The 23181-nt window shown below is 59.1% G+C and overlaps 1 protein-coding gene across 1 annotated transcript; it reads right to left on the bottom strand.

Annotated features, from left to right (window-relative positions):
• Positions 1-688: 688 nt before the first annotated feature.
• On the bottom strand, positions 689-22829 carry LINGO3 (leucine rich repeat and Ig domain containing 3). The gene is made up of 2 exons (XM_033195167.1): positions 22740-22829; positions 689-5823 (listed from the first exon to the last, which is right to left on the bottom strand). Exon 2 carries the CDS (start codon positions 5775-5777, stop codon positions 3999-4001), a length of 1779 nt encoding a protein of 592 aa, XP_033051058.1. The 5' UTR covers positions 5778-5823; positions 22740-22829; the 3' UTR covers positions 689-3998.
• Between the last annotated feature and the right edge of the window lie 352 nt (positions 22830-23181).

Here is a 23181-nt window from a genome sequence, read left to right as displayed (position 1 = left end):
CTGTGCCTTCCTGGGTGGGTGGGGTTTGAGCCTTCACGCTCACTGTGCCTCAGTTTCCCCACCTGTCGCCTCTCCGTGCCTCGGCTTCCCCATCTGTTGCCGCTGTGTGCCTCCATCTCCCCATCTGTCAGTGAGGATTGGCGCAGGCTAAAGCACTTTATTAATCTCACTTCCAAAGCCAAGACTCCCTGGCTTTTCTCGGAGCCCTCAGAGACAGGCAGGGCAGATGTGGGACCCTGTCAGCAGCACCCAGACTCCCCGACAGGCCAATTCCAGGAGGCACAACGGGGACTCACGTCTTCTTTCTTCCCTGGCCTGAGGCTGGGGAAGGAGTTTCTCAACGGCCCGGCTTTGCCCACTCTTCTCAGCCCCCACCTGTCCCTAGCTGGGGTCTCAGAGCGGCTTCCCTCCATTCTCTGCCCCTCGCTCGACCCATCTGTAAAATGGGTTCATTGACAGGATCCACCCAGCTCGCAGGGCTGGCCTCAGCGTGAAAGGAGGGAACACACACAGCACCTGGAACAGCGCCGGGAACAGCATGGGCGCTGCAGAAGCGTGGCCTATCACACGTCACTAGTGGCGTGGAATTCTCTCAGGGTTGGCTTCCCCTGGGGACCCCAGCAGCCCCTCATCCCTCAGCCCTGCCCCCTGTTGCTCCCATGGGAGTAGGAACAAAATCTGAAGTTTGTTATTAAATCGGTTCCATTTTTATTGGATTTGAACCAAATACAGCAGGATGAGGGGTGGGGGACTGAGGGGTCTTGGTTCATGTTGGGATGGGGTGGGGGTCAGGGGGCTGGGAAATCCTAATATATGGATGCTCTGTGAACCCTAACATGACCGAGAACGCACCCCCTCCTGTCTTTGATAGGCTAAAGGCACTTGGATATCAATTTTGGGGAGGCCCTGGGGGTTGTCATGGTAAGCAGAGTCAGGCAGGTGCTAAGAAAAAAATTGGTTCTGCCCAATTCAGGGGTGGCGGCTGGCGTTACAGGAACTTCACCCCTCACTCATGTCGAGCCCCCTGGACCATCTGTACACCGTGGTGCAGGCCTGGGCCCTCCTGGCCACAGCTCAGGGAGAATGGGCCGGCGTCGCCTTCCAGCTCCATCTGAAACCTTTGCTCAAACCCTCCAGGACTGAGCCGGCTTTCTCTCTGTTTCTCTCTGACTGATCTCAGAGCAGTCCTAAGGGATCCAGGATCCAAGTCAAGCCATTAGGCCCATCTGCAGGCCTGGCCTCTGAATACGGGGTAATAGGTTTGACCCTCAGACCCATTTTACAGATGAGGACACTGATGGTCTAGGTGATCGTCAGTCACCAGCTGAGATCGTACAGTTGGGCAGGAGCAGAGCTGCGTTTGAGCCCTTCCTGCAAAGTTCTGGAGGGTCTGTCCTAACCTCTCGGTTGGCAGCCAAGCCCTTTCTGACTGAGGTTTTGGCCCAGCAATGGTTCCTGTCCCTGCCCCCAGCAATGTCCTAACTGTCCTCTGGAGGATGTGGAGGGGGAGGGGCAAGAACTGGCTACGAGGAGGCCAGGTCACAGATGGTCTCTGTCTAGCGTTTGAATCCTTCTGCAAAACCTCAGCTCTTGCTTGTTTACTCCCCATGACGGGGAGCTCACTATCTGCAGAGCAACAGGGCGGTGACTTCGGGGAAGCTTTTCCTTGAACTGAGCTGCAGTCGGCCTGTGACCCCAGCTTTGGTCCTAGATCTGCCCCACCTCTGCAGGTGCAGAGACCAAGGTTCCTCCATCACCTTCTTCCAAGGACCTGGGTCCAGGCCTTCCTGCAGGGTGAAGCCCTTGTTCCGGCCTTGTTGTCACTGCCTCTGCAATGCACATAGCAGGGACCCCCCCGGGAACCCCCTGTGTTCTTCGGTCTTGTTCCCTACCTGAGCCATGAGTCAGCAGAGCCAGGCATGATGGGCCACGCTCAGGCCTTGTCTGAGGCTGGCTCAGGGGTCAATGCGTACCTAGAGGCAAAGGTCCCTCTAGTAGACCCATTTAGAGGGACACTCAGGACCCCAGAAGCCATGGTCCTGGGCCGGGGCCAGGGTGGCTACCTCTCCCTTGTGGGTGGCCCTCTCTTGCCAACTGTTCTGGGAAGCAAGTGGCAGCAGAGGGAGGTGGAGGGCTGGGGCAATGGCTCCTCCTTGTGGACAGCCCTGCTGGGCTGTGGGGAGGACGGAGGACAGGGCGTGGGGGCCCCGACTGTAACCACTGCGTGTGCTGGGTCCTCAGCAGACCTGAGCCCAGGCCCTGAGGTCGGCTGGGAGATGCTCAGCTGAGCAGGTGCTGGGGTGGGCTGTGTGTCCCAGGTGTGAGCTGTGTCTCAGTTGTGAGTTGTGCCTGTCCCAGGTGTGCATGTCCTGGATGTGAGCTGTGCTCTCACGAGAGTCCTGCCTGCCTCTGTGGTCAGCTCTGGTGCCCAGGGTCTGCTTTTAGTGTCAGCTGGGTGTGAGGTGTCTCAGGTATGAGCTGTGTGTGTCCCAGGTGTGAGCTCTGTGTTCTGGGTGTGAGCTGAGCATGTCCTGGGTGTGAGCTGTGTGTTCTGGGTGTGAGCTGTGCCTGTCCCAGGTGTGAGCTGTGTCTCGGGTGTGAGCTGAGCATGTCCCAGGTGTAAGCTGTGTGTCCTGGGTGTGAGCTGTGTGTTCCAGTGTGAGCTGTGCCTGTCCCAGGTGTGAACTGTGTCTCAGGTGTGAGCTGAGCATGTCCCAGGTGTGAGCTGTGTGTTCCAGTGTGAACTGTGTCCGGGTGTGAGCTGTGTCCCAGGTGTGAGCTGTGTTCAAGGTGTGAGCTATGTGTCCCGGGTGTAAACTGTGCCTGTCCCGGGTGTGAGCTGTGTCCTGGGTGTGAGCTGTGTCCTGGGTGTGAGCTGTGTCCTAGATGTGAGCTGTGCTTGTCCTGGGTGTGAGTTGTGTCTCGGGTGTGAACTGTGTCCTGGGTGTGAGCTGTGCCTGTCCCGGGTGTGAGCTGTGTCCCGGGTGTGAGCTGTGTGTCCTGGGTGTGAGCTGTGCCTGTCCCGGGTGTGAGCTTGTCCCGGGTGTGAGCTGTGTGTCCTGGGTGTGAGCTGTGCCTGTCCCGGGTGTGAGCTTGTCCCGGGTGTGAGCTGTGTGTCCTGGGTGTGAGCTGTGCCTGTCCCGGGTGTGAGCTGTGTCCCGGGTGTGAGCTGTGTGTCCCGGGTGTGAGCTGTGCCTGTCCCGGGTGTGAGCTGTGTCCCAGGTGTGAGCTGTGTGTCCGGGTGTGAGCTGTGCCTGTCCCGGATGTGAGCTGTGTCCCAGGTGTGAGCTGTGTCTCGAGTGTGAGGTGTGTCTCGAGTGTGAGCTGTGCCTGTCCCGGGTGAGAACTTTGCTCTCATGAGAGCCCTGCCTGCCCCTGTGGTCAGCTCTGGCGCCCCGGGTCTGGTTTTAGTGTCGGCTGGGTGTGAGATGTGTTTCACCTGTGTGGTTGGGTTCCAGGTGTGAGTGTGTCTCTGGGTGTGAGGTGCAGGAGGCCCAGGTGTGAGCAATGCAGACTTTCTGCGTAGGGGTTGTAGGGCCCTTTGTGGGTCTTGGATGTCCGCCGTCTCCCGGGTGTGATCTGTGTGTAAAGGGCTGGGGGAGCAGAAGCCCAGGGCTTGGGGGCAGCAGTCTTGTGCCTCCTGGGTGTGAATTGCGGGCCCTGAGGATCTTGGGGTCTCTCAGCACCCCCGGTCATTCCAGGTTGGTAGATGGGAGCCCATCACCCCACCCTTGCAGCCCGCACCCCCACTCCCAACTCAGCCACCATAGCAGGGACAGGAAGACGGGTTGAAACCTTTAGAAAACGCTTGAGAAACTGCAAAAAGACGCATGCTGATGAAAAACAGTCCTGCGGTTGGTCGTCTACAAAAAAAAGGGAAGTTCTGCCAGGGGAGCCGCCGTGCAGCCGCCCCCTCCCCCTCCGGAAAATGCATAGGTGGACACGCGAGCTGCCGGCCCGCGAGGGGTGGGAGGGGAGGGCCCGCCCCTGGGGACCCCTCAGATCATCTTCATGTTGAACTTGCGCGCGCCCCCCTGGCCCGCCGCGGCGCTCGGCCCATCCACCTTGCGGAAGGAGTACTCCACCGAGAAGTTGTTCTTGTGCTGCCCGCGGCCGCGGCTCCACACGAACAGCAGCACGAAGCAGAAGAGGACCACGCCCAGGAAGGTGATGCAGCCCATGGCGGTGGACACCAGGATGGTGGTGAGGTCCAGCGGCGCGCGCAGGGCCGCCAGCGTCTCGTTGTGGGCCTCGCCCGGGGTCCTGTTGGCGGCCGGCTCGGGGCGCACGGTCAGCGTGGCGAAGTACGTGTCGTTGCCGCCCGCGTTGCTGGCCACGCACGTGTAGGTGCCGCTGTCCTGCGGCCGCGCGTCCTGGATCTCCAGCGTCCCCCCGGGGAGCACGCGCGCCCGGCCCGCGCTGGTGGCAGTCACTGGCCGGTGCTGGGGGGTCACCCAGGCCACCGTGGGCGCCGGCTCGCCCTCGGCGCGGCAGAGGAAGCGGACGTCTTCGCCCGCGGTGGCCGTGACGCGCTGCAGCCGCCGCTCCCGGATCTTGGGTTTGCGGCACACGAAGTACTCGAACAGCACGGAGTCCGGCAGGTTTCGCAGCGCGTCGCCGCGCACCTCGGCCGGGGTGGCGCAGGCCGGCAGCCGCCCGTCGAAGTTGAGGGTCTTGCGACGCTGCACGATCCACAGCAGGCGACAGTCGCAGGCCAGCGGGTTCCCGTCCACGCGCAGCGTCTCCAGCGTGTTCACCGAGTGGAAGGTGCTCTCCTCCAACGTGGAGAGCAGGTTGTTGGAGAGATTGAGCAGGCGGATCTGGCGCAGGCCCAGGAAGGCCTGAGGCTCCACCACGGCCAGCAGGGCCCCGGCCAGGTGCAGCTCGCGCAGGCGGACTAGGTCCCGGAACGACCCCCGCGGCACCGTGCTGATGGGGTTGTGCGACAGATTGAGGCAGGTGAGGTGCGCCTGGTGCCGCAGCGCGGCGGCCGGCACGGCAGTGATGTTGGTGTGGGTGACTGACAGCGACGTGAGGTTCAGGCCCCGCAGGCTGCCTGCGGCCACCTCCTCCAGCAGCGGCCAGTTGTCAATCTCCAGGTGCAGCAGCCCGGGCAGCCTGCGGAAGTTCTGGTCCTCCAGGGCGGCGATGGCCAGGTGGCGCAGCCGTAGGGCGCCCAGGCCGCGCAGGTGGCCCAGCGACTCCCCGGACAGAGCCGTGAGGTTGCAGCGCTCCAGGGTCAGCTCCTCCAGGGCCAGCAGCCCCGCGAAGGCGCGGCGCGAGATGAACACCAGGTCGTTGTCGCCCACCTCCAGCCGGCGCAGGCTGTGCAGGTCCTGGAAGGTGTAGTCCAGCAGGATGACCAGCTTGTTCTCGCTCAGGTCCAGCAACGTGAGGTTGTCCAGGCGCGTGAAGACCCCCGGTGGGATGAGCTTCAGCTGGTTGCCACGGAGACGCAGGACGCGCAGGCGCGGCAGGTTGGCGAAGGCGCCGGGCTCCACGTGCGCGATGGCGTTCTCGCTCAGGTCCAGCTCCTCCAGCGCCGGCAGCGCGGTCAGGTCGCCCGGGTTCAGGCAGCGGATGCGGTTGCGGCTGAGCTCCAGCAGGCGCGTCTCGGCCGGGATGCCTTCGGGCACGGCGGTCAGGCGGCGGCGCGTGCAGGCCACGGCGCGGGTCTGCGCGGTGCACTCGCAGCGGGCCGGGCAGCCTCCAGCCGGGGGCGGTGCCGCAGGCAGCAGGAGCAGGGGCAGGCTCAGGACGCACAGCCAGCAGGTCATGGTGCGGAGCGTGGGCCTAGGGCCGCGCCACCATCCTCCTGCGCACCTGCGGGCGGGCGGGGAGCGGGCAGCGTTAGCACCGTTAGCACCGGGCCTCCCTCCGCGGCGCCTCCGCACCCAGCTCACCCCTAACCCAACCCCAGCACAGCGGCTGGCGCCTGTAATCCCAGCATTTTGGGAGGCTGAGATGGAATAATTGCTTGAGTTCAACAGTTCGAGACCAGCCTGCGCAACACAGCAAGACTCCTAACTCTACCAAAAAATAAAAGATGAGCCGCACGTGGTGGTGTAGGCCTGTGGTCCCAGCTACTCAGGAGGCTGAGGCAGGAGGATCACCTGGGCCCAGGAGGTGGAGGCTGCAATGAGCTATGCTCGTGCCACTGCACTCCAGCCTGGGCAACACAGTGAGACCCCTATCTCTACAAAATAATAATAATAATAATTAGCTGGTTTGCAAGTAATTGTGAAATATTAAGAAGTTTACCCAGGCATGGTGGCCTGCACCTGTGGTCCCAGCTACTCAAGAGGCTGAGCCAGGAGGATTCCTAGAGCCCAGGGGGTCAAGGCCACAGTGAGTTGTAATTGTGTCACTGCGCTCCAGCCTGGGAGACAGAGGGACAGAGGAAGACCCCCCCCAAAAAAGCAGCATTGATCTACCGTGTGGCTGCAATTCCAATCTCCTGGAGTTTTGTTTTGTTTTTGCTTGTTTGTTTTTTTGAGATGGAGTCTCGCTCTGTCGTCCAGGCTGGAGTGCAGTGGCTTGATGTCGGCTCACTGAAACCTCCACCTCCCGGTTCAAGAGATTCTCCTGCCTCAGCTTCCCGTGTAGCTGGGATTACAGGCGCCCGCCACCACGCCTGGATAATTTTTGTGTTTTTAGTAGAGATGGGGTTTCACCATATTGGCCAGGTTGGTCTCAAACTCCTGACCTCAGGTGATCCTCCCGCCTTGGCCTCCCAAAGTGCTGGGATTACAGGTGTGAGCCACCGTGCCCGCCCGCTCCTGGGTGTCTTTACACAAGAGAATGGAACACACCGTGCACGGAGAACCTGGGGACATTCACAGCCTCATCTGTAACCGCCAAACAGTGGGAAAGGCTGGAGTGTGCACCAAGGAATGGATGGATCAGCACAGTGCAGCCGGCCACACACGAACACGAGTCAGCCACCAAAGGGAGCCAGGCTCTGACCCAGGCTAGAGTGGGGATGCACCTTGAGGATGCCATGCTCAGTGAGAGATGCGACAAAAAGCCACACCGTGTGATCCTCTTTCTCTTTTTCTCTTTCTTTCTCTCATTTTCTTTCTCTTTTCTTCTCTCTTTCCTTCCTTCCTTCCCGCCCTCCCTCCCTCCTTCCCTCCCCTTCTCCTTCCTTCCTTCCTTCCCTCCCTCCCTCCCTCTCTCTTTCTTTCTTTCTCTTTTTCTTCTCTCTCTCTTTCCTTCCTTCCCGCCCTCCCTCCCTCCTTCCCTCCCCTTCTCCTTCCTTCCTTCCTTCCCTCCCTCCCTCCCTCTCTCTTTCTTTCTTTCTCTTTTTCTTCTCTCTCTCTTTCCTTCCTTCCCGCCCTCCCTCCTCCTTCCTCCCCTCCCCTCCCCCTTCCCTCCCCTCCCCTTCTCCTTCCTCCCTCCCTCCCTCTCTCTCTTTCTCTTTCTTTTCTTCTCTTTCTCTCTTTCCTTCCTTCCTTCCCTCCCTCCCTCCCTCCCTCTCTCTCTCTCTCTCTCTCTCTTTTGAGACGGAGTCTTGCTCTATCACTCAGGCTGGAGTGCAGTGGCCGCGATCTTGGCTCACTGCAAACTCCACCTCCTGGGTTCACGCCATTCTCCTGCCTCAGCCTCCCAAATACCTGGGACTACAGGCGCCCGCCACCACGCCCAGCTAATTTTTGTATTTTTAGTAGAGACTGGGTTTTGCGGTGTTGGCCAGGCTGGTCTTGAACTCCTGACCTTAAGTCATCCACCCGCCTTGACATCCCAAAGTGTGGGGATTACAGGCTTGAGCCATCGCGCCCGTCTGTGTGATCTCATTTCTATGAAATATCCAGGACAGGCCCATCCGCAGACAGGGAGATGACGTTTGATCTCAGACCCTGTTGCGGGTGGACTGTGTTCCTGCAGAAGATATGTTCAAGGCCAGGTGCGGTGGCTCACACCTGTCATCCCAGCACTTTGGGAGGCCGAGGTGGTGGATCACCTGAGGTCAGGAGTTCGAGACCAGCCTGGGCAACATGGGGAAACCCTGTCTCAACTAAAAATACAAAAATTAGCTGGGCGTGATGGTGCATCTATAGTCCTAACCGGGGGGGTCTGGGGTAGGAGGATCACTTGATCCCAGGAGTTGAGGCTTCAGTGAGCCATGATTGCGCCACTGCACTCCAGCCCCTGGGCAACAGATTGAGACTGTCTCAAGGCGGGGGGAAAAAAAAAGGTATATTCAAATCCTACCCTCCGTGCCCACTGTGCACAAGACCTCATTTGGAATCAGGGTCTTTACAGATGCACTCAAGTTTAGATGAGACTGTGGTGGGTTACAGTGAGCCTTTTCCAACGACTCCTGTCCTTATAACAACAGGGAGACTGGGACACACACCTAGCCCCTTACAGGGGAAATACAGCCGTGTGAAGACGGAGGCAGAGGCTAGGGTGACACAGCCACAAGCCAGGGATTGCTGAGAGCCCCAGGAAGCTGGGAGAGGCAGGAAGAATGCTCACTGGGAGCTTCCAGAGGGCCCCAGCCCTGCGGACACCTTGATTTTGGACTCCTGCCTCCAGACCTGGGAGACTGTATGTTTCGGTTGTTTTAAGCTCCCTGGGTTTGCGGCGCCTCGTTCTGGCAGGAAAATAGGCCGACTCAAAAGTTGAACAGAACAGAGCCCGTGGTTTTCTGGAGGAAGGGTGTGTGGGCTGGGGGAACAGCCAATGTACAGGCCCTGAGGTGTGGCGGGCATCTGGAGAAGCTAAGGGAGAGGGTGGAGCAGGGCGGGGAGCTGGGCCTCTGGGTGGGGGGCAGATGGCATGGAGCCATGGTGGCCCAGAGGTACCAATGCTCCGTGGGTCCCGGCGGCTGTGCCTCCTGGGCTCTTCCCATCTCTCCTGGGAGCCTGCTACACCCCTACCAACTCTTCTTGGCTGCAGCCCGGATTCTGGGGGCTGGGGTGGCAGGTGGAGGTAGGGTTGGAGGGAGCGGGAGGACGGAGCTAGAGTTACCAGGCGGCATTGCCCAGCCTCTTCTGCTTGGCTGCTTTGCCCGCCAGCCAGCCGGCTATTTTTGGCATCTTAGCAGCTGAGCCCCACTAGGCATCCCCCCAGGCCCCTTGGCCCAAACCAGGCCGTGTGTCTCCTCACGGTTCCCATTGGCCGTCTATCCTCATCTGCTTAAATATCTTTGAAGGCAGCTCCTGCCTTCCCAGCGCCTTTCAAGAATTTAAGCTGAGAGCGCACAGACGCGGAGCCCCGGGAGACTGCTTAATGTCAGAGATGAATGGTACGTAAGTGAGGACAGTTTGTGTCTTGCAGCTGTAATTCATTAAGATGAGGTCACGCAGGAGTAGGGGGAGCCCTAATTCAATGACTGGCGTCTTTATAAAAAGGAAATTTGGACATGGAGACACAGGCAAAGGCCAAGTCACCACACAGGCAGAGACCGGAGTGATTCATCCACAAGTCAAGTGACACCAGGGATGGCCAGCTACCACTGGAAGCTGGAAGAGTCAGAAAGGGTCTCCCCGAAAGCCCCCCAAAGGAAGCTGGACCTGCCTGAGCTTCGACTTCCAGACTCCAGAACTGTGAGAGAAGAAGCTCCTCTTGCCAGGCGCGGTGGCTTACGCCCGTCATCCCGGAACGTCGGGAGACTGAGGCGGGCGGATCACTTGAGGCCAGGAGTTCGAGAGCAGCCTGACCAACATGGAGAAACCCTGTCTCTACTAAAAAATACAAAAATTAGCCGGGCGTGGTGATGGGCACCTGTAATCCCAGCTCCTTGGGAGGCTGAAGGAGGAGAATCGCTTGAACCCGGGAGGCGGAGTTTGCGGTGAGCCGAGATCACGCCACTGCACTCCAGCCTGGGCGACAAGAGGGGAAACTCCGTCTGAATAAATAAATACATAAAGTGAAACGCCAAACTGAATTCTGGATTTAGGTGGACATGGACATGTGTGTACAGATGCCAAAACTGGGTGTTCACAGGCCGCATGGAACAGCAGGGAGCTTGGCAGGAAGGAAGGTGTCACAGGCGAGAATGCGGTCCCACCGAGAGAAAAGCGAGGGGCCTCTGGTTTCCAGGAGGCCTTGGTCCTCCTGCCCCCGGCTTGGGAACGTAGGGAACTTGAAGGAGGGAGCGAGAGAGGGGGCATGGCCCCCTCCCCTGCCCCCCAGAATCGTCTTTAATCCCAACCTGGACATTTTACAGGGAAGGCAACCCTTCCCTCCCAGCAAGCTCCCTCCTAGCGCTGTTTTTCTGGGTCATTCTCTCCCGAGCTGCTGCCCTGCTGAGAGCACACTCAGGGGCTGTGTTGCAGGAGGGGACGAGAGCGCTAGGGCAGTGATGGCACTTTTATCTGTCCCCCACCCTGTACCTCCCCCTTACTGTCCACTCCACAGTGTTTATAAAACCACTGGTGAAAACCTGCCCACGGGCTGGGCGCGGTGGCTCACACCTGTCATCCCAGCCCACAGGCCGGGCACAGTGGCTCATGCCTGTCATCCCAGCACTTCAGGAGGCTGAGGCAGGGGGATCACTGGAGCCCAGGAGGTCCCAGGATGCAGTGAGCTGAGATCGCACTGCTGCACTATAGATTGGGCAACAGAGCAAGATCCTGTCTTTGTTCTTTTTTTTTTTTTGAGACGGAGTCTTGCTCTGTTGCCCGGGCTGGAGTGTGCAATGGCCAGATCTCAGCTCACTGCAAGCTCCGCCTCCCGGGTTTACGCCATTCTCCTGCCTCAGCCTCCCGAGTAGCTGGGACTACAGGCGCTGCCACCTCGCCCGGCTAGTTTTTGTATTTTTTAGTAGAGACAGGGGTTTCACCGTGTTCACCAGGATGGTCTCGAACTCCTGACCTCGTGATCCACCCATCTCAGCCTCCCAAAGTGCTGGGATTACAGGCTTCAGCCACCGAGCCCGACCTTTTTTTTCCTTTTTTTGAGACAGGGTTTTGCTCTGTCGCCTGGGCTAGAATGCAGTGGCATGATCTCAGCTCACTACAACCTCCACCTCCTGGGTTCAGGTGATTCTAATGCCTCGGCCTCCCGAGTAGCTGGGGTTACAGGCACCCGCCACCACACCCAGCTAATTTTTGTATTTTTAGTAGAGACGGGGTTTCACCATGTGATCCAGGTTGGTCTGACTTCAAATGATCCATCCGCCTCGGCCTCTCAAAGTGCTGGGATTACAGGTGTGAGCCACCGTGCCTGGCTGCAAGACCCTGTTTTATTTTTATTTATTTATTTATTTATTTTTTGAGACAGAGTCTTGCTCTGTCGCCTAGGCTGGAGTGCAGTGGTGCGATCTCGGCTCACTGCAAGCTCCACCTCCTGGGTTCACACCATTCTCCTGCCTCAGCCTCCCGAGTAGCTGGGACTACAGGCGTCCGCCACCACGCCCGGCTGATTTTTTGTTATTTTTAGTAGCGATGAAGTTTCACTGGGTTAGCCAGGATGGTCTCGGTCTCCTGACCTTGTGATCTGCCCGCCTCGGCCTCCCAAAGTACTGGGATTACAGGCGTGAGCCACCATGCCCGGCCCAATAATTTTTTTTTTAAAGCAGTTCCCACAAAGCACAGATAAGGGCAAAATCAGGAAGTTTCCTAGAGAGATGACAGGTCTGGAATCGCCAGGTCACAGTCACACCGATCCAGTGGCAGAAGTGCCGGCAGGAGGCCTCCATTCGGATAAGCTGTGTGACCTCTGTTGAGAAACCTACCCTCTCTGGACTGCGCCTGTCACGGCACAGGCACAAGAGCCCTCCGGGGCACCCTCCAAGCTCTGGCTCTATAATTACTCCTGGGATGAGAGGACAGATGATCCCTCGCGCCCGGCAGGGGCCACTCAAGCTGTGACCTAGTTTTACAACCCTGACTGCCCCCCTCAATGGCCTGGCCCTCTCATTTCCTCTGCGGGGTGCTGCTGGGGAGGCGGGAGGGGGGATCTGGCAGCGGGACTCAAGCTTCTGATATGTCCGCTTAAGGGTCTGGTGCTCCCCAACTTGGGAGCAAGAACTGGTTCCTGGAGAGGGGACCTGGGAGACTCGATTCTGTCTACACGGCCTGCATCTGCTCACCATGTGCCCTGAACGCATCTGGTTGGCCTCCCTGGTCTCTTTATTTTTATTTTTTGGGATGGAGTCTTGCTCTGTGGCCCAGGCTGGAGTGCAGTGGCAGGATCTTGGCTCACTGCAAGCTCCGCCTCCTGGGTTCACACCGTTCTCCTGCCTCAGCCTCCCGAGTACCTGGGACTAGAGGTGCCTGCCACCACGCCTGGCTAATTTTTTGTTTTTTTTTTTTAGTAGAGATGGGGTTTCACTGTGTTAACCAGGATGGTCTTGATCTCCTGACCTTGTGATCTGCCCGCCTCGGCCTCCCAAAGTGCTGGGATTACAGGCTTGAGCCACTGTGCCTGGCCGGCCTCGCTGATCTCTTGCAGGGGGGTGTCTCTTGGGTGGAGGGCTGCGGGGTCTTCAGCCAAGGTGCCAGAGAGCTCCCTCAACTCTTGCAGTTCTCAGGTGAGGAAGGGGCTGGGCACTCTGAGCAGGGGGTGATGCTTTCTGGGTCGATTTTCTCACCCTGGAGCCCGGGGCCTTAGGTAGGATGGGGTTAGAAAGTCAGGACCCCCACTGCTTTTCTTTGTTTATCTGAGACAGGATCTCTCTCTGTTGCCCAGGCTAGAGTGCAGTGGTGCGATCATAGCTCACTGCAGCCTCAACTTCCTAGGCTCAAGTGATCCTCCTGCCTCAGCCTCTCACGAAACTGGAACTACAGCCGTACAACACCATGCCTGGCTAATACTGAAAATTTTTGTAGGCCAGGAGTGATGGCTCACGCCTGTCATCCCAGCACTTTGGGAGGCCGAGGCAGGCGGATCACTTGAGGTCAGGAGTTTGAGACCTGCCTGGCCAACATGGCGAAACCCCGTCTCTACTAAAAATACAAAAATTAGTCTGGCATGGTGAGGAGTGCCTGTAATCCCAGCTACTCGGGAGGCTGAGGCAGAAGAATCACTTGAATCCAGGAAATGGAGGTTGTGATGAGCCAAGATCCCGCCACTGTACTCCAGCCTGGGTGATAGAGCGAGATTGTCTCTAAATAAATAAGGGAGATGAGAAAGTCACGGCTCAGACAGCGTCAGGAAGGGCAGACCAGGCGGAGGGCACTGTGGGGCAGGACTGTGCAGCGGTCACAGCAGGCTGCGCAGACAGGCTGATTTTTTAAAAAATTGAGTCAGAGTCTCACTCTGAGGTCCTGGCTGGAGTGCAGTGGTGCGATCTCGGCTCACTGCAGCCTCTGCCTCCCGGATTCAAGCGAGTCTCCTGCCTCAGCCTCCTAAGTAGCTGGGCTTACAGGCGCCCGCCACCACACCTGGCTAATTTTTGTATTTTTAGTAGAGACGGGGTTTCACCCTGTTGGCCAGGCTGGTCTGGACCTCCTGAGCTCAGGCAATCCGCCTGCCTCGGCCTCCCAAAGTGCCAGTATGACAGGTGTGAGGCACCGTGCCCGGCCACCAGGCTGATTCTTTAGGAGCCTCTGTCCCCTCCCTTGTCCTCAGGCTGCAGCCCTGGGGGAGGCAACACTTTCAGGACACTATCTCCGTCCTCAGAGGTCCCTCGGACCACTCCTCTCCCAGGGAGCTGCCACCCACCTGGAGCATCGCCTCCCGTTGTCCCAGGATGGAAACCCCATCTGTTCACAGACACCTCCCGATGGTGTGTCCCGGTCACCTGAACTGCCACCCAGGGACCCAGCCCCATCCTTGACATCTCCCAGGGCGACCCACAGAGCCCCAGCGTAACCCCGGCCACACGGAGCCAACCTCAGTTCCACCCTTCCTCTCCCACAGGCCAGACTCCTCCCTTGCCCTGGGCCTCCTGCCACTGCCAGGCGTCTGTCCCCCACCCCAAACTCCCCTCCTTCCAGCCGGGCTCCGGTTCGCCCCCAACATTCAATACGCTCCTCCTGTTCTGGCCTCGGTGTCCCCAGCTGCCAAATGGAAATGGGGTGGGGGGTGGATCAGGACAGCCCTTGCACACCTGGGTCTCTCTGGGCTCTGTGAATGTTGGGGGCCTGGTTGTTCTCTGGGGTGGGGCCGTCCTGGGCCCTGCAGGGTGCTGAGCAGTGTCCCTGGCCTCCACCCACTCCATGCCAGGAGCACCCCCTGTCGAGACAACCACAGATGTCCCCAGACATGACCAAATGTCCCCTGGGAGCAGAATCACCCTGGTTCAGACCCCCTGGGTTACGGGATTCCACGGACCCCCAAGAGACTCTGCATCCCACCATCCTCAGCCCTGCTGAGGACCCAGGAGGCTGCACACGTTGAAATCCATGCCCTGAGTAGGAGGGAGAGAGGAGGTGAGAGGAGGTGAATCCCAGGAGCTGGGGACCCCTGCTTTACACCGTCTGCCCTTTCGGGAGTTGATCCTGGTGTCTGGTGTGAGCAGGGGACAGATTTAGCATTTTTTTTTTAATTTAAATAATTAATGCAGGTCTCTCTTGGCACCATGGACATCTCATGTGGATGATTCTCTGTCCTGGGCACTGCAGGGTGCTGAGCAGCATCCCTGGCCTCCACCCACTCCAAGCCAGGAGCACCCCCTTTCCAGTCGTGACGGGCACAATTGTCCCTGGACACGACTCAGAGTCTCCTGCGGGGCAGAACCTCCCCGAGTGAGTTCTTGCTGTAGAGGACGCTGGCACACAGCCCACCTCCAGTTCATGCCCCAGGAGGAGCCAGGGTGATTCAGCCTATTTTACACAGGGAGGTGGGGAGCCAGAGAGGGACAGCAACATGCTCAGGGCCACACAGCAGGCAGGAAGCAGGTACAAGATGCGACCCCGGGCCTGCACACCCTGTGTTCCTCCCGTGGTTCTGCTAGGGTTTTGGGGGGACCTCACGCCCCATGGGACCCGACTTCTGCCCATCTCGTGCCAGCCTGGCTGAGCCAGGAGGCATCTGGGAGCTCCACGCCTGCCGGGCGGCCCCATCACAAAAGCTGCAGCGTCCCCGAGCCCAGGCCCCAGACTAGCAGATGTTTAAGAGACATGGACAACCCAGCACTTTGGGAGGCCGAGGCGGGCGGATCACGAGGTCAGGAGATCGAGATCATTGTGGTTAACACGGTGAAACCCCATCGCTACCAAAAATGCAAAAAATTAGCTGGATGTGGTGGCGGCGCCTGTAGTCTCAGCTACTCGGGAGGCTGAGGCAGGAGAATGGCATGAACCCGGGAGGCGGAGCTTGCAGTGAGCCGAGATTGCGCCACTGCACTCCAGCCTGGGCGACACAGCGAGACTCCGTCTCAAAAAAAAAAAAGGCACAGACAAGGCCGGGCACAGTGGCTCACGCCTGTAATCCCAGCACTTTGGGACGCCAAGGCAGGTGGATCACCTGAGGTCAGGAGTTCGAGACCAGCCTGGCCAACATGGTGAAACCTTGTCTCTACTAAAAATACAAAAAATTAGCCAGGCGTGGTGGCAGATGCCTGTAATCCCAGCTACTTAGGAGGCTGAGGCAGAAGAATCACTTGAACCCAGTAGGCGGAGGTTGCAGTTAGCTGAGATCGCACCATTGCACTCCAGCTTGGGCAACAAGAGCGAAAATCCATCTCAAAAAAAAAAAAAAAGAGAGACACGATGGGAGCCGTGTACCTGAGTTTCCTCAGCCCCAGCCTTGGGCACCCCCTTCCTGGACTGAGGGTGTGGGTCAGTGTGGGGGTTGGGGGTCCTCATCGCCCACAGGGGCCCCGCTGTGTGGCTGCTGATTCCTGGTGAAGGCCTTTGCTGACATGAACAGTGCCTCTAGAGTCCCAGAGCCTGCTCCAAACAGCTCATAGACCCAGACCCCCCCCCCACACACAAAAAGCCCCTTGCAGGACCAGATGAATGTCTGTGAAAACATTAAAAAATTAGCCCAGCCTGGTGGTGCACACCTGTGACCTCAACTACTTGGGAGGCTGAGGCACGAGGATCGCTTGAGCCCAGGAGGTGGAGGCTGCAGTGAGCCATGATCACAATGGTCACACCACTGCACTCCAGCCTGGCCAGCAGAACAAGACACTGTCTCAAAAGGAAAGAAGAAAAGAAAAGAAAAGAAAAGAAGAAAGAAAAGAAAAGAAAAGAAAATGTACCAGTTGCCCTTCCGTGAACTGGAAGCACAACAGAGAACAGAGGCCAGAAAATCCCCGTCCTTTTATTTTTATTTTTATTTATTTTACCTTTTTAATTTTTTTTTGAGGCGGAGTCTCGCTCTGTCGCCCAGACTGGAGTGCAGTGGCGCAATCTCGGCTCACTGCAAGCTCCGCCTCCCGGGTTCATGCCATTCTCCTGCCTCAGCCTCCCGAGTAGCTGGGACTACAGGCGCCCACCACCTCGCCTGGCTAGCTTTTTTTGTATTTTTAGTAGAGACGGGGTTTCACCATGTTAGCCAGGATGGTCTCGATCTCCTGACCTCGTGATCCGCCCGTCTCGGCCTCCCAAAGTGCTGGGATTACAGGCTTGAGCCACTGCGCCCGGCCTATTTTTATTTATTTATTTGTGTTTTTTTTTCTTTCTTTTCTTCTCTTTTCTTTTTTCTTTTCTTTTTTTTTTTTGAGACAGACTCTCACTCTGTCACCCAGGCTGGAGTACAATGGCACAATCTCTGTTCACTGCAACCTCCGCCTCCTGGGTTAAAGTGATTCTCCTGCCTCAGTCTCCCAAGTAGCAGGGATTACAGACATGCGCCACCACACCTGGCTAATTTTTGGATTTTTAGCAGAGATGAGGTTTTGCCATGTAGCTCAGGCTGGTCTCAAACCCCTGACCTCAGGTGACCCACCCGCCCCAAATTCCCAAAGGGCTGGGATGACAGGTGTGAGCCACCGCGCCCGGCCCCCTGTCCTTAAGGAGCTTACATTCTGGTGCGGGTGACACCGTGAAATCAGTGTATGTCACATCAGTTGGTAATAAATGCCACGGAGGTGAGAACAGCTGTGTCCTCGGGTGACGTCACCTCCTCAGCTCTGCGCCCCGCCATCCACAGGCGTGAAGCTGGAGCTGGGGCTGGCGACCGAGAACTTTCCTGCCTCCCCTCCCCAGCAAGGGGCACGTCCCACCAAGCCCGGACGGCCCGTCTGCCCCTGCAGGGTCCCCCGCTCTGGTCGTGGGCTTGGTGAGCTCTGCTGCCCGGCCTCGGGAGTCTGGGGGAGCGCGGCTTCGACCCCTGTGGAGGGAGGACTCCTGTTTCAAGGACAGAGCCTCATTACCATGCACGACCAGCCGCAGCCCAGGCCGCAGAGGCCTTTGGCAGGGGGGCCGGACCGGTGGCAGGGACTGCGTTGGCGGTGGTGGACGGGAGTGGGGGTCTGTCCTCAACAGGTGGGGCTGGTCTGTGTGCTGGCCCCTGCCATGCGATGGCACCCAGGACTCCGGTCCTCCTTCTAAGCCCCAGCATGTGCCTGGTGCTACGTGGGTGCTGGAGGCACAGCAGCTTCCACGCAGACGCCCGCAGCATCACCGCCTGTGCGCCGCACATCCACGCCCTGTTACAAATGTTCCATTCAACGCCTTCTAGCACATTCACAGATCATCCACCGGCACCTCTAGTTCCAGAACATTCCATCGCCCCCAAAGGGAAGCCCCATCCCCTTCAGCAGTCAATTCCAGCCCCTCCCCAGCCCTGGCCCGCACGCGTCTGCTTCCTGTCTCTGCGCATTGGCCTGTCCTGGACATCTCGCATCAATGCAATCGGATCGTCTGTGGCCTCCAGGGACCGGCCGTTCCCTGAACGTCAAGTTGGGGGCACAAACAGGTGAGCATCGCGCAGCCCAGCGAATGGGCAGATCGTCTGAAAAAAGCGCTGAGGAGGGGAGCCAGCAGGGAGCTGTGGGGGGGTCTGTTCCGGGCTGTGGCTGTGTTCCACGGGCCCAGGGAAGACCCCCTCTGGGCTGAGACCTTGATGGGGAGCTGGGGTCAGCAGGGTACAGCTCGGTGAGGGGCGATGCTGGCCGGGGGTGTGTCTGCGCTTGGTGGGGTGGGAGCCCTGGCTGGCAATGGCAAAACTACCCGGGGCACTGAACCCTCAGGGAGGTGTCTGGACTTGCGTCCACAGGCAATGGGGAGCCATGGGAGGATAAGGAGCAAGAACATGCTGAGATCTGGGCTGCAGTTGGAAGGCGAGTCCAGCTCTGCGTGGTCCAACCCCGCGTTGCCCTGCCTCCCCCAAACCTGGAAAGTCTTGACTCTCGGCTGCGCCTCCCTCTTGAGAGAGCAGGGCGCTAATATCTCCCTCTGCGCCCCGTCCCCCACACGCAGAGCTATGGCCAACGACGGAGCATGGGGAGGCTGAACTGAACACCGGGTGCTGAACCAACGGCCTCTTGTCCACTCCAGAGCCAGGACAAGAACTCAGGGGTCCCCACCTGAATCGGCCACTGACCGCCTTGGGCAGAGACATCGAGGTCTCTGAGCCTGTTTCCTCTTCTGCAAAAGGGAACCAACCGCAGCGTTCCCAGTCGTCTCCCCGGAGTGAGCGAGTGAGAGGTCGGGCAAGGAGGTTCCTTCCAGGGAAGTCTCCACTGAGTGCTGGCTGGGGTCAGGAGCCCCAAGTCCTAGGCCCTGGTCTGCTCCTGGCCATGTGTTCACCTCATTCATTCATTCAACAAGCATTCACAAGCATTCATTCATTCATTCAACAAGCATTCATTCAACAATCATTCATTCATTCAACAATCCATTCATTCATTCAACAAGCCATTCATTCATCCAACAAGCATTCATTCATTCTTTCAACAATCATTCTTTCAACAAGCATTCATTTGTTCATTCAACAAGCATTCATTCATTCATTATAATTCAATCATTCATTCATTCAACAAGCACTTAAAAACAATGCCTGTGTGCCAGGCACTGCTTTTAAGAGAAACAGCAGTGAAGAAAACAGACAAATCCCTGCATTCTGTTTACGGGCGAGAAACAGAAGAAACAAGGAAAGCCAGCTGTCACATGGCGGGCCATGGTATGGGAAAAAATAAAACAGGGAAGGGGGGCTTGGGGTTGGCAGAATGGGGTTGGCAGAACGAAGGCCTCCCCACAGCTAACCCGTTCTAATCCCCGGAACTGCAGATAAAGCCACCTTACATGGAAAAGGGCCTCTGCAGATGGGATTAAGTAAGAATTGTGAGGTCAGGAGATCATCCCGGATCCTCCGGAGGCCCAGCATCCTTACAGGGTCCTCACGAGAGGAGGCAGGAGGGTGCAAGTTAGAGACAGATTGGAAGAGGCTGCACTGAGGCTATGAAGGGAGAGGGTGGGGCCCTGAGCCAAGGGATGCGGGTGCCTCTGGGCACTGGGAAAGGCAGGAACCGGATTTTCGCCTGGAGCGCGCAGGAGGGCCCAGTCTTGCCCATGTCCTGTGTGTGTGTTTTCTTTTTCTTTTTTTTTAGACAGAGTCTCGCTCTGTCGCCCAGGCTGGAGTGCAGTGGCTCAATCTCGGCTCACTGCAACCTCTGCCTCCCAGGTTCAAGTGATACTCCTGCCTCAGCCTCCCAAGTAGCTGGAACTACAGGTGCCCACCATCACGCCCAGCTAATTTTTTGTATTTTTAGTAGAGATGGAGTTTCACTCTGTTGGCCAGGCTGTTCTTGATCTCCTGACCTCAGGTGATCCACCCGCCTCGGCCTCCCAAAGTGCTGGGATTATGGGCGTGAGCCACCGCACCCAGCCTTATGCCCTGGTTTGATGCCAGTGAGGTCCATTTTGGACTCTGGCCTCCAGAACGGTCAGATAATAAATGTGTGTGGTTCTCAGCCACTGCTGTCACAGCAGCCAGAACTCATCGGGGTCACTGCAGTCTTGAAGAGCGAGGTCGCTCAAGGCCTCCGGGATCTGTGCACCTGCCTTCTGGGGCGTGGAAGGCGGGGGACATTGACCTCTCCTTGGGGTCTGAGATCTGCAGCGACCACAGTGCAGGTACCGGCCTTGGGGACCCCCTCCCAAAAACTGCCCCCCATGGCAGGACCTGGGCAACGGAGGCCTCTCTTCCCTGTATCCCCAGCTGTCCTTAGATACAGATCCTGGACTCATGATCCTGGAAGCTCTTAGCCCAAGGAGAAGGCAGAGTGTGGCTGGGAGTGGCCGGGGTCCCTTCCTAGAACAGAGGCGGCCCCCCCTGCTTGGTGCCTGGTGGGATGGGCAGCTCCTCCCTCGGCTCCTGGCCAAGTCCCGCAGCCCTTCCAATCCACCTCCTTTTTTCTGAGCAGGGCTCTTCCCCTCGGCCCTCTTGCAAGGTTACCTCGAACACATCCTCCCTCCAGTCCCCGCCCAGGGCAAGGGATGCTTGCCTTGACATCTGCCTTGAGAAAGGCCCTCCTGGAGGCCGACCGAACCCAGAGGGGGCAGGGGTGAGATGCGTGGTAGCGGTCCCCTCTGTCCCCAGGCCCACAGCGACCTCCATCTCCCTCTCTCTGCCCCCTACGACCACCGGGGTGGTGGGAGTAAGAGGAGTGTGGTCTGGATGCGATCCCCATTCGAGCTTCTAAGACAGATATGGGAGGAGGGGGCCCAGTCCTTCACAACATGCGACTCCCCTCCAAGGTCTGCTTTTGGGGACATGCTGCTGGTCCCCCAGGACCGCTGCATCCTCTGTCCTAGATCCAGGCCCTCCCGGGGCTTCATCCATGACAATTCATTAAGCCCTAATTAGCTTCCATCTGCTGTTAGTCCCCATCAACCCCTCGAGGGGCTGGGGGCCTCCCGACCCACTTTCCTTCCCAGCTTGTACACGGTGGCCGTGGACTGCTCTCTGCAGGCGGGGCCTCTAGATCTGGAACCAGTTTTGGAGCACCCACTGTCTACACCGGCCACTTCACCCACTAGCCCAGCCCTGATGGGGGGGGAATAATAAAGTTCATTTTGAAGAGGAGACTGAGGGTCAGAGTGGGCCCCAGCTCACCGCATCACTTAGCTGCAGACAGCATTTGAACCTGAGTCTGATGCCAGCTCCTACCCATGAAATCCCAGCTCTACCCTAGAGGGTGGAGGGCACCCTTTGGAGGCCCAAGATTGACATGTGGTGGTGGGCGGCTTGATGGGGCCCACCCGGGGCAAACTTTGCTGGCAGAGTTCTTCAAGAGGCTACCTGGTGACGAGGTAGTGACTCAGGGGGTGCCGGGGAATGACAGTGCTGTGGGAAGAGACATCAAACTGCCTTCTATTCCCACTCAGCAAGGCACCTTCAGGTCCCGGCTTACCCTGGGGGTGGATGGCTGAGTCTGAGGGGGGCCAGGAAGGGCCCTGAGCATCTGTTTTATGGCGGCAGCACGCCACAGCCGAGGTGGGCAGCATCTCATTTAATCCTGTGTGGGGTGAATCTGAGAGAGGGGACGTCATTTGCCAGAAGTCACCGGTGGAGACCAGACAGGCAGGGCAGGGAAGGCTGAGTTGAACTCTCCTAAGCCCCCATCCCACTGCCCGGCTGCCCCCTTCCTGCCACCCCATATCATCCAGGTGGGGACAGGAGCGGGGTCTACAGGGGAAGCCCATGGGTTCTTCCTGCTCAGATTCTGTCTCCGACGATGGCTGCCGCTTCAGCTCAGAGAGGAGCCAGGGTAAGGCCATGTCCCAGCAGCCCACCCCGCACCAGCCTCCTGATAAAGCCAGCGCCACCCTCCCTGAACCTGTTTCCAGCCTGCGTCCTCCACCTGACCACTCACACCTCACACCTTCTCCATCCTCTCCACGCCACTTTCAGGGAGCCCTCCTGGGTTGCTCTGGTTCTCACAGCTCTGTTGTCCCTGAAGGATCCCCCCAGCCAAGCCCCAGATGGTCCCTCTGCGAATACCACTGCACAGCAGACGCCCGCTCCCCACCCCCGCCAGAGCAAGGGTGTCTGCAGCCTCACTGCGTCCATGGATTAGCCAGGGACTGCCCGCTAGAATACAGTTTCTGGGGCCCATCACCTCAGAAGTTCTGACTCCTCAGAACTGGGGGGGCCGGGACACCGGCACCATTAGTGCCCCAAGCACACGTTGAGAAACCCAATTATAAGGTGGTCTCCAGCGTAAGGACACGGGGCTTTTCTTGTGCCCGGACCAAGGAGCAAGGTGCTGCTCCCCAAAACTTGTTGAATGGGGTTCAGGGCCTCCCCTGGCCAGGCCCCAGAGGCCCGGGAGGTGGGGGCACCCAGGCCCAGCCTCAGGGCACAGAGAGAAGCCCCTACCATTTCTGGTGCTATTCAGACGCAGGCCCCCAGAGCAGGGGACTCAGCCCTGTGCCCCTAGGTCCCTCCCCGCCAGGCTGGGTCGTCAGCTCAAGGGACGGAGCAGGCTCTGGTGTGGACCCCAGACACCCTGTGCGTCTTCCAGCTCCGCACCCCAGGCTGGACCAGACCCGGCTCGGGAGAGACAGGCGCGGGCTGCAGGCTCTATTCGGACGTTCCCCACACCCCAGACCCAACCAGTCCCCCCTCCATCTCCTCCTGGAGAAGAGCGCATCCTCCCAGCGTCCCCACTGTTCCGGGGAGATGCCCACCCGGTTCCGCGCTCCTTGGCGCCCCAGGGGAGGGGCGGGGGGACCCCAGGGTGGGGAGTTCGCCCCCAAAGTTTCCAGGGGGAGCGTCGGGGGCCTGGCAAGCAGCAATGCGCCCGGGAGGGGTGCGCGGGGCAATTTCCCCTGGCTGAGGATGGGGTCGCGGGTTGGGGGCTTCGGGCAGCAGGGGCGCAGGGTGCAGGTGCGGGGTCCCCAGGCCTGCGGGCGCGCCCCACGCCGGGCCCCGGCTCGGCCACTCACCTGGGCGGCTCCGCGGCGGACACGGCGGGGGCTGCGGCGCGGGGGCCGCCCGGAGCCGACACGAGCAGCCGCCGCCGCCGCCGCCTCCCGGGCTCCGCCGTGCGCGCCGCCGCCGCGCGCCCCCGCCCGCCGGTCTCCTCGGCGCGCCTGGCGGGGGCGCGCGGGGGCTGCGCTGGGCCGCGTGCTCGGCGGTTGGGGCCGCAGGTGTGCGAGGCCACATGGGCGCAGGTGCGGGGGCGCTGGGAGGGCAGGTGCATAACCCCTCCGTGAGCACTCTGCGCGCTTCGTGTCCGAGGACCCCCCTGTGCCCGGGTGCGCCTGCGGAGATGGCCTTGCAATAAACGCAGGGGCACCCCAAGTGCAGCAGGTTGTTCCGTGTGGAATCTTCTGGAAGCTGCCATCGCCTCCTCTGCCCACCGTCCCCCAACGCTGGTCCAGGCCG

Source organism: Trachypithecus francoisi, unplaced genomic scaffold, assembly GCF_009764315.1.
Source record: "Trachypithecus francoisi isolate TF-2019V2 unplaced genomic scaffold, Tfra_2.0 Lachesis_group5, whole genome shotgun sequence".
NCBI classification, from domain to species: Eukaryota; Metazoa; Chordata; class Mammalia; order Primates; family Cercopithecidae; genus Trachypithecus; species Trachypithecus francoisi.
This window is presented reverse-complemented; position numbering and strand designations above follow the sequence as displayed.